Consider the following 17,153-nt stretch of genomic DNA (forward strand, 5'->3'; position numbering starts at 1 on the left):
TGTGATGTTGTTTTTTACCTCAATTTGCTATTGCTCTTATCCTCTTATATTCTGTCTTCCAGTTTTCTAAGCAATTTAATTTATGAGCTATCAATCAGCACATCAATTATATTTGATTTCATCAAATGAGTTCTTGTTTTTTTTTTTTGTTTTTTTTTTTCATTTTTCTTTTCTTATAGACATTTTTGCTGCTTTATGTATTATTATTATTATTATTTGTGACATCTAGACTCATCGCGGGAGGACACTTACTATACAACTCTCCATCTCCACTACTACAGAACTACTACTGCCAATCACCTACATCAATGCCATCTACTACCACAACCACCACCACCACAGCTAGTATTTTTTGTCTGTAAATTATGTGTGTTCTGAATCTGAATTATTATTATTCCTTAAGACTCATCACAGGAGGACACCTACAGTACAACTCTCCGTCTACACTACTACACAGAACCTCTACTATCAATCACCTACATCAACACCATCTACTGCCCACAACCGCCATCACACCTAGTATTTTTTGTCTGCAAATTGCGTGTGTTCTGAAGGGCTGATTTGTCTGTATGCGGGATGAAAAAGCCAAGTTTCTGGGAGAAAAAAACCTTACTACCTCCGTATGAGATTGGCTAACTAACCTTCAATTGAAAAAGTCCATATAAAGATTCCTCCTGTCATGACGAGAATCGAACTTAGGCCTTTTCTAATCGAAGGGCGCAATGTACTGTCATTCTTCCAATTGCGCTACAGAGCCGCTTATTCTAGATTTAATCTCAGATTTTTCCACTCTTCTATATCTTCTTTCCATTCTATGTCTTTATCATCTTCATTGACTTTCTGAGGACTTGTACAGGATATTATGATAATACAACATGAAAATATTACATCATTACCAACTTCCTATTGACAATTTTCATCCAAATTAATCTGTTATCTATCAAGACTCCAATATTATAAGATATTATATTTCTATCTTTTAAGGCACTTCATACTCTATCAATCCCTCTAGATCTTAGTCTTCTTTCTTTTTCCTGCCACCCTTGCAAAGAACACTTTGTGCTAACTTTTCCTTTCCCATTCTGTTTAAGTAACCATAACATCTGAGATTAGCTCTCCTCACACATTCATGAATGCTAACAATGTCAAGAACTTTTCTAATATCATTTTTAATATGATACCACCACTGATGCCATCCATTTATTCCCTCAGTCTTTCTCAAAAATGTGTGTCCAGTCTTTGAGTGTTTTATTTCTAACCCAGTTCTCAGATCCATAGGTTAAAATTGGTTTGAACACTCTCTTGTACATAGCTAGTTTAGTGTTTTGACTAATTTCTCTTATTCCATATAAATTTATCCATCTGACTTCCTACCATACCAACTTACCAGTTCTCCTAATTCTGCTATTTCCATATTTAATTTGCTATCTTCACTAAAATTATGCCTTAATTGCTGAAATATTTTACTTGTTCTATAAGTTCTTCATGTAAGATGCAGTTGATGTTTTCAATGCTTCTGCCTATTTCCATTATGTTTGTCTTTTTATTACTGCTTTTCATACCAAGCAGGATTCCATAGGCAGGAATCCTGCAGACTTGTACTTAATTTATTTAAAAGTATGCCATCATCATCTGCATAAAGTAAAGAAATTAACATCACCAGTTTTGATATCAGGTTTAATACCATTTTCCTTCATAACGTGATCCATATTAGATGATGAACAACATGGAGATAACATGCACCCTTGTCTGATACCTAATTTAAACTATCTTCCTGTACCTCGTTTAATTCTAACTGCTCATATCCTTACAACCTCTATTTGGCATGAACCCAGCTTGTTTTTCTCTAAGTTTCCCCTTCCACAATTTTTCTTAAGCTACATATTTGCATAAATCTTACCAGGAACTTCGAGTAGGGAAATTCTGTTGTAATTCTCACATTGTGTTATTTCCCTTTTTTTATAAATGCATACTATGAGCTCTACTCCAATCATTTAGAATATGAATCTCTGACCAGGCCTTCTAATTATGCAGCATAGCCACTTGCGAAATTTTCATACTGCCCTATATATATATATGAACATTTCTTTCTGAATACTATCTACTCCTGATGCCTTTCCACAGTCAGGTTTTTGATGGCTTTTTTTACTTCAAGTACTGATATGAATTTCTGATTGCATTCCTGTCAAGTGTTTTTTACCACAATGCTGTCACTTTCAAGGTAATTACTGTACATCTAGAATATCTTAAATTTTCATGTCAGCTTTATCATCCGATTTCTTTTACAGTACTATTTTCTCCATTTCTACGATCTTTCAATAGTCCCCAGAATATTTTGCCAACTTTCTGATATTTATTTTCTACGTTCTTACTGAAGCCTACCCATGACTTGTTGAGCTAGTTTTACACAGTGCTTTGCTTTCTTACATTTTTCCATGTATTCTCTGAGCACAAGCTGACTTACCAGGAACTTTTAATATGCTTTCTTCTTTTCCTTGACTGCCTCTTGTCCACCATGGAGTTTTGATTTTTCTATCCTTATCAACGCCAGCACACACACACACCTCTCTGGCTGAATCAATGTTTTCTTTGGGGTTTATCACTGAATCTTCAAGGTTCTTTCTTTAAAATTTGCATATTTCCATTCACAGTTCACCTCTAGATGCAAATGTGCAAAAGCTGCTCAACATTGATTTGTTATAAAATTTTCTTACACACTTTTCTTTCCAATATGATATTCAATTGTTTTCTTCCTCAGAACTAAATGGTGATTTAGAGGATTGCTGCAATAATGAGAAGGACACTGACCTGCAGAGATAAAACAGTTATCATTCCATTGTATAAGACCCTGATCAGACCACACTTGGACTATTGTTCTCTGATTTGGTCCCCAGGATTTGAAGGGGATAAATTAACTGTGGAAAGAGTACAAAGGCAGATAACAAAGATGGTTTTAGGACTGTGCAATGATAGTTATGAGGATCGGCTGAGGGAATGTGGACTGCAGAGTTTGGTGGATAGAAGGAGAGATGATATAATTGAGACTTTTAAACTGTTGAGAGGTGGTTACAGGGTTGACATTGGGGAGTTCTTTCACTTGGTTGAACAGTAGGAAGGAGTGATGACAAGAGGCCATCCCTGGAAGTTACAAAAGGAAACTGTAAGCAAGAGGGTGAGGAGTGGTTTCTTTGCATGGAGGGTGATTGAACCATGGAATGCATTGCCTGATGGAGTGGTGAGAGCGAGAACGGTCAATGAGTTCAAGGAGTGGTATGATAGACTTTGTGTTTCTTAAGGGGGGGGGGGGACTTCCCCTCGATGAGTCTTTTGACTCCATGGAGGCCTGAATAATAATATAATAATTTCCAATTTCAAATCCTCTAGAAGTATGTATACTCTTGTGTCCTGAATCAGCGTGTCAATATTTCTATCAACAGTAACATAAGTTATTGAAAACTTTTTTATTTCTTGCATCTTCTCCCTTTGTAAATATCGCAATAACTAGTAATAACTCTGGATTTCTGCTCCGAAATCCAGAGAACTTACTACTTATTACCATAACACTTTTTTTTTTTTGCTGCTTGTAGCAATGCATTGTATGCATTGCTACAAGCAGCTTCTTATGCTTTGTTTTATGCATATGAAGCATGTTTCTTATGCTTTTTTTTATGTTTAGCCAATTTGGCAGTATTGTTATATATCTATCCTGTTAATAAATGCTTATACAGAAAAAATATATATATATAACCTCTCACCTATATATATACTATTTATTAAATTTGTTAGTTCATTATTAGTTATCAAGTAGTCAGTTACTGACGTTTTGATCCCTAGCAGAACTCCATAAATTTATGTGCATGTTTATGTCAAAAAAATCCTTATTTTTAAGTTGTCTTACAGATGGTATTGATTCTTTACATATTCTTGGATTTAAGTCAGCTGCTGTTAAATATAAAATCATTTGAATTCGTTTTATCTAACTTATCTTAGCAGTTCTTTTAATTTGTTTATTATATAGCTTGCCATTCCAAATCAGCTTCCTTTTATCTTCTTCTAAATTTCCTACCTTGTTACTAATTGATATCTGTCAAATTCCATGAAACTTACCTTATTTTGGACAAATGGGTCATTCTGTTTTAAAATTTTCTGTACATGTACACCAATCTTATATCCCATTGATTCAATGTCATAAGTCCAGCCTTGTAGAGCATGAAATTGATAACACTGGCCATAAGATCCTTTGGAATGATACAAAGTCTCTACATGAGATAGTTACAGATTTGAAATTTTTAAAGAAACTATTGGAGGGTTCTTCCTTCACTCCACTTTATGATGTTAAAGTTGGGTGAACGACAGGATATCCGTGCGCATAATTTGAGAAGTTTGCAAGCTAACAACCTTGCAACTGCATGTAAGATGGCTGTCACACAGCACAAGTTTTAATTTATTATTATATATAACACCTCCAAGGAGTCTAAGGACTCATCGCAGGAGGACTCAACTCCACTCTGCTACCACCACCGCCAACAGTATTTTTTGTCTATAAACTCTGTGTGTTTTCATGGCCAATTTGCTTGTAGATGGGATGAAAAAACCTGAGTTTCTGGGAGAAAAAAATCCTGCTCCTTCATATGAGATCGGTTAACTCACTTTCACTGAAAAAGCCCACACAAAGATTTCTCTCATCATAATGAGAATCAAACTCAGGCCTTTTCCAATTGAATTTGTTGTAGTTGAATTTTTCAGTGTTTTATTCTTCTGGAATGAAGATGGTTTGTGATACACAAACTGAAATAGCCAAAATTTGACATAAATTTTTAGTAAAATCTTAAATGTGGTTATATGTTGTTTTATTTCCCACAGTTCTCTCTCTCCCCCCTGTTGAAACATTTGGGTATGTCGACTAACTCTTTTAAGATTCTGATTTCTCATAGTGAAGCATATGAGAACTGATGTATAAACCCAAAAGTGAATCAGTAGCTCTTTTATTTGTATTTTATTAATATATTATAATACAAAAATGTCTATCATAACATTTCATACGTTTAATATACATTACATGAAGCATGATATAGTTTTTATTAACTGAAAACTCATTACTTTGCCTTGGGGGGGGGGGGGTTACTCTATTGCATCCACCACTGCATGTAGTCAGTAACTTCAAAACTTTAAGTGGTTAACTAGTAAAAATTAAAAATCGAATTATAAGTTTACAGAACTTTTTATTTATACACAAAATTAAGCCATGCAACTAAAAAAAAATTAACAAAATCTAAGTTATGTAGGCAAAAGTTTACAACACAGTACTGACATCTACTATTGTTTACAGTATCTAATAAGCGAAACCCTCTTAGATAAGTCTTTGACTCCATGAGATCTTAGGATGATGATAATAATAATGTAATAAACGAAATACTTAGCGTTCCGGTTAAGTGTTTACACAGTCTTCTCTTCTTTTGTTTCTTTGTGTACAGGTATTTCTTTAGGTTCAGGTGCTTTAATCACAGGTGCTTCGATACTAAGAACCCCATTCGTATTAAAAATGGAACGTACATTGTCTACATCTGCATCTTCTGGAAGGATACACTGGTGACTATATTCTCTCACCACTCGGGAACCATCGGAGCCCTTTTCATCGCGTTTAGCACTCACAGTGAGGGTACGATCGTGTATAGTAACTTTAACATCTTCGGGTTGAAAATCATGAAGGTCTACCTCGAAACGAAAATGCTGACTGCCATCTCCGACAGTTTGCACTGGCACATTTCGAGAATGAAACCACGAGAATGGAGAAAAGAGTCTTGACACGCCAAATGGCTTTATACGATCAAAATCATCCAAACAACGCTTAAATTCTCTATCTGCTTCTCGCATTCGACGTTCAACAAATTCCATAGTACAGGCTATATCCGAGAGAGGATCCCTTCTTCCCCATGAATACATTCGATTAGGAACAAGAGGTGTAACTGCAGCATTTCGTATAGGAGAATATCGAATCGCAAAACGACAGACAGGAAATATTCGTCCCATGTTATACGCCATAAGTACACACGATGTCACGACTAACTTGGTAAAACAACAAAATTATCAGAAAACGACTTCTGCCTTGCTAGCGACAAACTCCACCTGTTCTCTTTTAAATACCTTCATATCTCTATGATGCAACATGAAAATATTCTTACGTCACATACGAAATGATCGAGAACACTCTAGAAATTTCATCATAAATTTTCTGGATGTCGTAAACAATTCAGGTAATATAGACTAAATAATATAAATGAATCTATAGCAATTTAAATATCCTGGAATAATTTGAGAGAAACAGAGACATAAAAAGCTATTGCACGTCTACACATATAATACACATCTTAGACTTTTTTTGAACAGATACTAGATGGCAGTAGCGTATCAAAGCTGATAAATTTATGGTAATTAAAATTTGAAGAGAATTCGAATACTGTACTTGCACATTTTAACACATTTTCACCGTTTAAAGGAGGAGGAAACTGATGAGAGAATTCTTGATTCTTAAGAAAACTTCAAATTAATATCCAGAATTTTAATGGTTGCCATGGAATTAACAGAAAATTCTAATTGAATTATAATTTTTCTGTTTCGTATACTTTTTTCTAATTGTTAACTCTGTCGTTCAGTAAATGACTTAAAAGTAAATATTAGCATCCAGTGATAAATGTCTCCGTTATATAACGTAGACATTTGGCAATTGGTCGTATTACTAGAAATCATTCAAATTCGAATCTCACTTTGACAAAACAAGGAGCATAAGCCAAAAGTAGTATTTTCCGATACTGTTCCTTTCCGAGTCTGTGTTTAACATATAGTTCGCCCACCGTTTCCAGGTCCCTGCTTCGCGTCTTTCCAAGAATAGTCGATTCATGCTGAAGAGGAGAAAAAAATGAAGGACGTCCGAATTGGTCGCCAACACGCGAAATCACGTGCTTTATAGGTAAAATTTTCCAAATGTTATACAAGCAACATAGTTAACTCCAATAATCATAAAAGAGAAGTTAATTTTCCGACCAGTAATAATAAACAACTCATCCCACTATACGGACTGATTACTCTATTATCGGAATGGATTCTTCTTTTTCTGAGATGCGCAGAAGTGTCGAAGGACCTCAAATCGGTGGGCGAACTATACCTAATAATCTTTGTTCCCATAATGCGCCTGGAAACCGAAGCCTACGAGTAATTTATATTATTGTTTTTTAATCCTTTGAGACCCTCAGCAAACAGCCTATTGTGAAGATTTTTCCCACGTCAAATTGTTTGCTTATGCAAGAGTAAAGGATTAAACCAAGAATATGATTTCTTGTCAAATTTAATTTACTTTCTACGAGAACAAACCTGTGACAAGTTTTCCGAACGACAATGTGTCCAATTCCACTGCAGCTGAAAGAGCATTACATTTGGTATTCAACTTTGTCCTAGTCCTAGGGTAATATCTTGATAAGAGAGAAGCAGAACACTATAAAATATAATTATTTTAAATGGGTGAAATTTGATAAAAGGATAGTTTTGGTTTATATGCGGTGGTGATGGCGTTGTGACAGCGGTTGATTTAGTGCTGTAAAATTTGTTTATGTTTTTAGTGAAACTTTCTTGTTGGTGTGCGAATGTTAGTTTGGTACTAAATATGACAAATCGCAGAAAATTACCCGAAATGGCGCAATCATAAGACTAATATATTAACTGCTTTTGATCTCTTACTTGCTAGTGAAAGTCTGGTTAATGTAACATTAATGTGTGAGTGAATAACCCTTAAGGGTCATAAAGTAGTTCTATCTGCAAGAAGTCCTCTTTTTTAGATTATTTTTAGAGAGTTCAAGTAAACATCCTGTTGTGGCATTTAGTGATATGAAGTTAACTGACGTAAAGTTGATGGTTCGATACAGGTATACCATGGTGAAGTTAATATTTCATAGGATGTACTTCCGTCGTTGTTAAAAATTAAAGACTTATTGAAAGTTGCTACTAAGTACTATGACACTATGGTAGGCACAGACAGCAGGGAGCTTCAGGTAATCTTCATCGTGACGATTACCTGAAGCTAATAGTTATATTGTGTCTGACAGAAGAAAGCTGCAGTCAACTGCAGAGACAGATAAGTAAGAGTCCAATAGATCTGTGATTGATTTAGATCACTGGTCTTATAAAAAGCCAAATGCCATCAGGAATTGAACCTATTAGATGTTTGCCTAACATGTAATAGCTAATCTTAGGCAAAAGTTGTCAGAAGTTAAGCATCTGGAAACGATGGTTTCCATCCCACTTAATAGAATAAAGCTAGGTGAATATTTGTGTAGTGTGCATACCAGTGTAGTGTCCCTTCCAGTTTCTGAAGCTGACAATAATCCTTTATTTTCTACTTTTGAAATGCCACCAGAATCTACCTTTTCTTCTGATATTCTGATATTTGCTTCTATGATATTACCTCTTGCACCTGATGTCAAGGTTCCAAGAAAAGATTATGTAGACATTTTACATTTGTGAAATGGTCTACATAAAGTATTTGTGAGATATATGATGATATACATTTGGTTTGTCTACTGTTTCAACTTTAAGTGAGCATCAACACTTTACAATTAAGTGCAATCAGCCTCACAGGAAGTGTCTTCTTTATACTCTATATACACCAGGCACTGAAAGAGGAGGGAGCTGGTCTTTAGTGGAGCGGATAAGGACCGTAAACGTGCTACCCTTATCCGCTCAACTAAAGACCAGCTCCCTCCTCTTTCAGTGCCTGGTGTATATAGAGTACCTTGTTCCTGTAAACTTGCCTACTTTGGAGAAACAGGCAGGTCAGCATCCATCCGGTTAGAAGAACAGTTTTTACATCTGCAAACACGATTATGGGCAGTCTGGCCTTGCAGACCATGTTTTGGATACATCCCACACAATCTCCTGGAAAAAAACTACCATGCTCCACCATAGTAAATTAAAAAAAGAAAGACTATTCTTGGAATCTGCATATGCACTCGAATCAACCTAATTTAAACAAATACGGTTGCATTAAACTTCCCAAAATTTGGGAAACTTTAATTATCCCTCTTTATATCCCAGGCCACCCTGCAAATGCCCATAGATGGTGCATCACCTAGATAGGACTTTAGTTTCACTGTGTATTGGTGTGTGTGTTGTTACAAAAAGTTTTTGTAATCCCCGAAGATGTGTCTGTGATGCAGACGAAATATTGGAAGTATTAAAATTAGTTTTAATCCTTTCTCAGTGCTGTTAATATTCCATTAAACCTCTAACATGCATGTTTGCTATTCTAAATTATTCTAGACATTCTGTAAGGGATATGTCAAGAGAATCGCTAATTGCCCTATTTTTGTACCATCATCATCATCAGCAGCAAACAATTGCACATCTGTCAGGTACTTATCAGTATCGTTAATGTACTGCAGGGGTAGCCAACCTTTTAGGGTCCATGTGCCAATTTTTTCACGTACGAGTTCTAATGCTCCATACAACTCTTGTTCCCTCAAAAACTCCCTGTAAAAATATGTTAATATAGACCTCATTTTTGTTTTTAATCAATTTCATAGCTGAAAATGCTTCGTCACATCTGGACGTCGGTCCAAAACGACAGATATAACTCTGGGCAAATTTTCTTAATTCTGTCTGGAAAATGCTCACAGGGTAATGATTGCCAGAAATTAATCATGTCGGGATTAGGAAAGCTCATCAAATTTTATGTTCAATGATGAATTTCTTTTCAAGTCAATAAGTTCCATTTGTATGTTACTAGGTATCTTAATGATTTTTTTGTTCACCAAGTGAAAATGGGTTTATTGTTCACTGAATTCACGCTTACTATCACCTTCTATTTTTCCTTTGACTCATTTTATTTTGCACTATGATTGGTAACTGAATGTAAAAACAAGGCTTAATTTTCGAAAAAGTACAAAACTGAAAATGTTCAGAAAGGACGAACAAAGCACAACTTCCTAGTGCACGAGTATCAACTGTAAATTGACAAAAACCTGCGACGCTCCGCTGTTGCTAACGCTTGGCGCCTCAGGATCAATAAAGGAAATGTGCAAAAGATGTGCACTAAACAATAAAATCGCCAAAAATAATTACTAAGTTTTAGCTTTTTTTTGTAAAAATTGGTTTATGTTAGTCAGACCACACGTACCATTTTGAACGGGACAGTACCGTTTTTTTTTTCATATATCCCGTCAGTCCCGTCTTTTTAAAGAAAATGTCAATTTTGTCCTGCAGTTTTTAATAAAAATTATAAATATACTGTTGTAATATTGGTCAATTATAACTTACAATTGCATATCAATATCATGGATACCAGTAATTTGTAGTCGCATTGTTCGATACTAAATATCGATATCTGCAGTGATTTATTCAGAGAAAATAAAAAATAGATGTTGCCAACATCTATTGTGCGGCTATTCTGCTGTAGCGTTACTTTTTGTTTTGTCTGTATGCTAACCGGCGGCTCTGTTATTCAATGTCAGTGGTTTAAATTTCATATTTTTTAAAGTTTTAAGGCTTACTTTTTAAAGCTTTAAGTCTATCTTTGCAATGTCAAAGAGGCGAAGCTGCAGTTTTAATGATCTCCATATCCCCAGATAGAATTCAAATTTATTAAACTGGACAAGCTGTGCAGTGATGGAACAAAAGTGGTATGCCAACATTGTAATGTCCATTTTTCCTTTGCTCATGGAGGTAGAAGCAACATCAACCAACGTCTACGTAGCCAGGAACATAAGGATGCTGAAATGATTCTGTCTTCAGTTTAAAACATCAGCTCGTTTATGGTGAGACGTAATGGTGATAGTGAAAGCGATAAAATTCCAGCAAGTGAAGCTCTTGTTGCTTATCATACTGTGCGTCACGGCCAAAGTTTTCGCACAAATGACTGCTTGTCGACATTGATGAATAAAATTTAGAACCAAAATTTTCTTCTGCGCGTACCAAATCGGAAGCAATAATTACCAACGTTTTATCACCATACATATTGGGCGAAGTAATAGAGGATTTGAAGAAAATAAAAGCATTACAGTCAGTTTAGATGCATCAAACAAAAGATATAACAAACTTTTTCCAATCGTTGTGCGATATTTTCTGCCACATTATGGTGTTCGAGAACAAATCTATAGACTTTATTTCCTTACCTGGTGATACATCCGACCTACAGTGTGCTATGTTGAAAACAAAATTGTTGCTTTGTGTGAAGATAACACGAACATTAATTTGGGTGGTTGCAAAAGACTTGGCAAAAATGATGTGCGGCAAAAACTTGAAACTGAACTGAAGAGGCAGATTATCGGTATTGGTTGTGAGGCACACATTATACACAATTATCTCCAGTGTGCTGTCGACTGTTTACCAATTGATATTGAATATTTTGTAGTGATAGTATACAAATACTTCAATATATATATATTCAATAAATATATACATAGTCAGAGTTGAAGAACTGAAAAACTTTTGTGACTTTGCAGGAAACAATTAGACTAAATTGTTAGATTACAATTTAGTCTAATATGGAAATACAAGATTTTTGTACTTGGGTCCACCAATTTGCAGAATTTTAAGCATGTTTGATGGGCTTCGTTCTTATTTTCTTTCTCAAGAAAAATACCCTGGTATGTTGCGAAAATTGTTTGAAGATCTCTGTTTGAAATTGTGATTGTCATTTTCAAAAGGTCAAGTGTCTACGTTCCAAACATACATTAGCTTAATTGAAAAATATAATATTTCAGCTACAGAAGTAGCCATGAACATTAAAAATCTTGAAAACAATTTAGAGTCCAGAAAAAGTGAAGTGTTTGTAATCACTGATGTCAAAAAACAACTGAAAATGTTAGTAGATTCAGGAGAAATAAATGAGGCAAAGTTTTTTGAGTTAGTTGAAAATTTCTATGAAACCAGCTTAAAATATGGCAACAAGTGGAAGTGCAGTTTAGGAAATACTGAGAAATTCAAGTGGGCTACTAAGAAAGACACCTGAAAAGAAAGAAATACAGGAAAGCCTGAAAGAGGAACTCGTCACACGCACAGAAACAGAAGAAACTAATGTATTCGATCAGTGGACACTCATAAAATCTATAACTGTGAGGCGGTTGGATACATGGAATAAAGAAAATATTCCTGTATCTAATAAACAGGTACAGATTTTTTCTTAAATGAGCGAAAAACGCCTAGGCTTTAAAGACTTTTGTAATAATGTAGAGTTTATTGTTTGTTTTCCAGGAAGTACAGCACCTGTTGAGAGAATATTTTCTGTTATGAACAGTCTGTGGTCAAAGGAGAAATCTAGATTAAGTGTTGGGACAATGAGGGATATGTTAGTTGTAAGACAAAATTGTGTCATGGAGCATGAAAAGTTTTATAAGGTGTTGAAAGACCGAAATTCGCTTCATAAGATCACTTCATCGGAAAAATATTCATGGTACATCGTGGTGAAACAGTCCCACTCTACGTCTACCTAAATTTTTGTATGGGTTCTGTCACTGAAGAATAATGGTAAGCTCAATATGTTTATGTAATAAAACTTTTTTATGGTCTTATTTTTTCATGAATACAGAATATTTCACAAACCCTGTCCCGTTTTCGACAATCCATTGTCCCATTTTTGTCTCAAGGAAATGTGGTCAGCCTATTTTTGGTTAATACCTTTTGAATAAATAGGCTTACTTTTTTTATTAATAAAAGTGGCGTATTGGGGTCCATGCGACACTTTTGGTGCACGCGCCATAGGTTGGCCACCCCTGACGTATTGAGTGAACAACAATAGTTGTTCACTCAATATGTCATTTAAAGTTAATGGTCCAAGGACAATTAATTTTAAATCTGGTTAAAACTGGTGGATTAAAGGTTAATCTTCATCCTTATACTCGCCCTAACCCTATACCACGTTCTGATATTTGTCCGTTAGCCACCCACTTATCCAAGTCAATAGTTTATACTCCAATTCCATGTTTTCCAGTTTATGCAAAGGTGTAAATGTATCCATTCCCTTTATCCAAGTTATTCATAATATTATTATTAAATATGAGCGAATTGCTAAAACATGCCTTCTCCTTTACTAAACCCATGCTGTTCTTTACAAATTATTGCTTGTCTGTCAACCCATTTCTGTATGCCAGTTCTTACCAACTTCTCTAAAATCTTCACTATCGCCACTCCAGAAATACTGATAGATCACTAGTTGGACACATCGGTTTTTACACAAGCCCTGTGCAACCGAACTATCACACAATTTTAAATGTGGGATGTTTCCTGAGGTGAGACAACTTATATAAACATGTAAAGAATCAAGCTATTTCGGTCGATCATTTCTTTATCATAGTCCTGATAACTGGCCCTATTTCTGAACTGATATTCAGGTTGTGCAACAGTTATTGAACCTCATTTTTATGAAGTTAAAGAGCTATTGGTAACATGTGCACCTTGTTACATACACCTATATTTACTAAAGTATTCTACATTCATTTATTACTTTATTTTCAACGTAATGATAAACTCTTTTTGGTTTGCCTTTATTAGCTGGCACAGCCAATTTATTATTATTATTAAGTGACACCTCCAAGGAGTCCAAAGACTCATCGAGGGAGGGTACCTACTCTACGACTCTCCGTCCCCACCACTCAATCCACCAACCACAGCGAACTGCATCATCTAGATCAACGCCATCTACTGCCCAACACCACCACTAGTATTTTCAAAGAAAATCATAAACATCGATGCCCACTGCGGGATTCTAACCCGGAATTTTTTGCTGGAGAGTGGATATGCTAACCACTCGGCCAACCAGGCCAGCAATTTATTTTCTTATTCCGATTTAGCTTTCCATACAATACTTGTAAATTTCCTGGCCTGTGTTTTATGTATTCTATAAATCTCCTCAACTCTTATGCTCACGATATTCCTTCGACATCATCGGCTTGTGTATATCTTGCTTAATACGCTTGCACTTCTATTTCATCCTATTTGCTCATGGAACTCTAAGGAGACATTCTGGTACTACCTCATTTAAACACCACTTCAAAGCTTTCCATGCATTGCTAATATTCTTCCCATTTAGTAACTGATACCATTTCACTAAAGATAGTAATCTCCTGAGTTTGTCAAAGTTTCAAGTTTTATAGTTAGGCATGTAGCTCGTCCTAATTGGCCCATATAGTTAGTCACTTCCCAGGACGGTATAACATGATCTTTATTGCCAAGTGATGGCAAAACAGTTACATTGTTATCTCAGATCCCTTCTGACGCTATGATCAGATCAAACTCTGGCTTTGAGTTCCTTTGACACGCTGTTTTCTGAAAGATCTCTCGACAGTGCAATAAATTCTCCTTCATCCGTATCATTAGATTTCTATTCTATACGATCAATGTTTGGATAATTTAAATCACTCATAATGATTACTTGCTTAGAGCCCATCATGGCGATCCATTTGCACATCTCCAGAAGCTGAACCACTAGGCCTGTTGCAATATACTTCATCCTGCTAGTCTCGACTTCACATCAGATAGCTTTGAACTCACTACTACATCATAAACTTCCCCCTAAACTCAGTGTATCTCACTGAGTCGTATCTCAATAATAAGCTAACAATTTTCACTCTGACTTTCCTTTCTTGCGTCTTCCGTTAATAGTACTTTCGTATCATCTCATACTGTTTGTCGCTACTAAGATGAGTTCCAGCAAGCATCCAAGGTATTGTTTATTTTGGTTAAAGACCAAGAATCTAGCTGCTTCCCCCACAATCTCAAGAATATTCATTGGTTGTTCTTTAACAGATGATTTATTTAATGGAAAACCAATAAATAAATAATACCTTGGATAACAAGAAGTCTTCCGGTTCTAATAGTATCCCCATAGTTTTTCAAAATTAGCACTGCAGAATAAATACTACCCTATATCATTTCAAAGGCCTGGGGAGCTCAGTGCTACCCAGAAAGTGCGACCTGAAGAAAGGCAAGTTCAATGACAGTTTTTACAGGTTTCTGAATTAGTCAACCTTCGGATTGAGAAACAGATTTTAGTCCCAAAACTCCGATTTTTCGTCCTGCAAACTCAAGATAACTGACCGTAAAACTCACACTATTTCTCACAGTATTATATATGTTAGGATTAAGGACTGCTATTGCTGGCCCAAGATTATCACTAATTTTAAGCGAAATCCAGTGAAGAGACGGCAAACAAGTTCATCTCGTTGGTTCGAATCCTATAGATATTCCAAAGACGTCTCCAAGCATCCATAGGATATTTGTGAATGCAGTACTAATGTACAATAGGTTACAACATTTTGTTCATGGAATTCACAGTAAAAAGGTTCATGATCAGTACAGATAATGCTTTTCGAAAAGATTTGTGTTCAAATCTCGTCTGTGTCACAAAGTACCTCATAAATGTTTTCCAACTGAAAATGAGTTAGGTCTGTTTTGGCCAGATTTTCCTCCTGGAACTGTCACTCTGGAAAACGACTCGGATAGGTTAACGGACATGAGCAGGATAAGGAAAGGAAAAAGAATGAAAATAAACAAGAATATCTGGAATGATGCTAGTTGGAATGTCAGGAGTATCCATCACAAATAGAACTAAGATTACAAATAAGCTGCAGCTTCCTGACTATTGTTGGTTCCTGTGTTCCAGAGAAAGGAAGATAGCAATGCCTTTTATTCAAATTTACAAAAAATAAAAGATAAAATAAACCCAAATTATTATCTATTAATAATGGGAGATTTCAATGCCAGAGTAGGGAACATTCCACTAGGTACAAATATAGGAACAAATGGTGAAACAACATGCAATAGAAATGGATACAGAGATTTTTCTCTGTATCCAAAGAAAGGGACTTTTCCACATATAACTTGAAAATTACTAATGCTTTATTCAAGCATAAAGATTGCCATGAATTCACTTGGGGAAACAAGGTATCTAAAAAGTATAATAGACTATATAACAGCTAATAGAATCAGAAATAGAATCTGATCATTATCTCTTACAAGTAAAATTAAGAATACTCCCAAGACGATTTAAAATTAACCAAATCCGTGCTATAAGAAATCTCCAGGAATCTTTTAGAGTTCAACTGTTGGATAAAAGTATCAATTACCTTTATTCGCAAAGAATAAATGGAAAACTAGAGCAAAAAAAGAAAATGATGATATAGAAATAGAATGAAATAATTGAAAAATATATTAATAAATGCAGCAACAGAATGCCTCCGAACAAAAAGTAAATGGAAGAGGAGAAAGGAATTGAGAAACTGGGATGTAAGTTGTAACATTGAAGCAATAATCAAAGACAAGAAAAAAATAATATATACAATGGATAAACACAAAATCACTAGCAGCAGAAATTAATTATAAATACAAAAGAGTAAAGCAAAAAAAAAAGCATGCCGATAAAAAGAATAGATAAACATGGAATAACTTCATAGCAAAACTAAAAAGAGCTCTTATAGTGAAGAGACCGAATACATAAAAAATTCTAAGAAATATGAATAAGAAAGTAAAAGAAAAAATGAAACTTGAAATAATCAAAGAGAAAACCTAGCCGGACTTCTTCCAAAACATATGGAAAGATAGGAACGAATCTAAAACTGACATAATGCTAACTACTAACTATGTAGTGGAATAAATAACGTTACAAGAAATCTAACAAAGCAAATTCAGGAAAATCACGTGGAGAAGATGGAATTAATATAGAACTTATAAAATATGCAGGCATCTATTCATCGAATGACTTTTAAAATTATTGGGGAAACAAGGAAAAAATCCCAAAAGCTAGAATCAGACAATTATCATCCCAATATATAAAAAACGCAATAAGCATAACTGTGAAAACTACAGAGGAATGTCTTCTAAATACTGATTATAAGTCATATGCACGAAAATTAACTTTAAAACTTAAATCATATGCAGAAGATAAACTTTGCGAAGAACAAAATGGTTTCCGAAAAGGACGACTGTGCATTGACTCAGCTTTTAAGATTAAGATTAAAATCTTAACGGAGAAACATTACGAATACAACACACACACACACACACACACACCATTTGTAGACTACCAGAAAACATTTGACATAGTCTTCTGTACTCGAGAATCTAAACATTCCAAATCAGCTGCTTGTTGAAATAACTAACATGTATCAGAA

At 35.0% G+C, this 17,153-nt stretch overlaps 1 protein-coding gene across 1 annotated transcript; it reads right to left on the reverse strand.

Annotated features, from left to right (window-relative positions):
* Positions 1–5,012: 5,012 nt before the first annotated feature.
* On the reverse strand, positions 5,013–6,367 carry LOC150092721 (heat shock protein hsp-16.2-like). The gene has a single exon (XM_090414690.1). It carries the CDS (start codon positions 6,040–6,042, stop codon positions 5,437–5,439), a length of 606 nt encoding a protein of 201 aa, XP_090270816.1. The 5' UTR covers positions 6,043–6,367; the 3' UTR covers positions 5,013–5,436.
* Positions 6,368–17,153: the final 10,786 nt, after the last annotated feature.

The sequence above is a fragment of the Typopeltis vanoorti genome, chromosome 25 (genome assembly GCF_054136105.1).
Source record: "Typopeltis vanoorti isolate ZY-2024b chromosome 25, IOZ_Tvanoo_1.0, whole genome shotgun sequence".
NCBI classification, from domain to species: domain Eukaryota; kingdom Metazoa; phylum Arthropoda; class Arachnida; order Uropygi; family Thelyphonidae; genus Typopeltis; species Typopeltis vanoorti.

Bases quoted from the DNA above. Each gene is read 5' to 3' on its own strand.
- LOC150092721 (XM_090414690.1), bottom strand. From the start codon at position 6,042: ATGGCGTATAACATGGGACGAATATTTCCTGTCTGTCGTTTTGCGATT.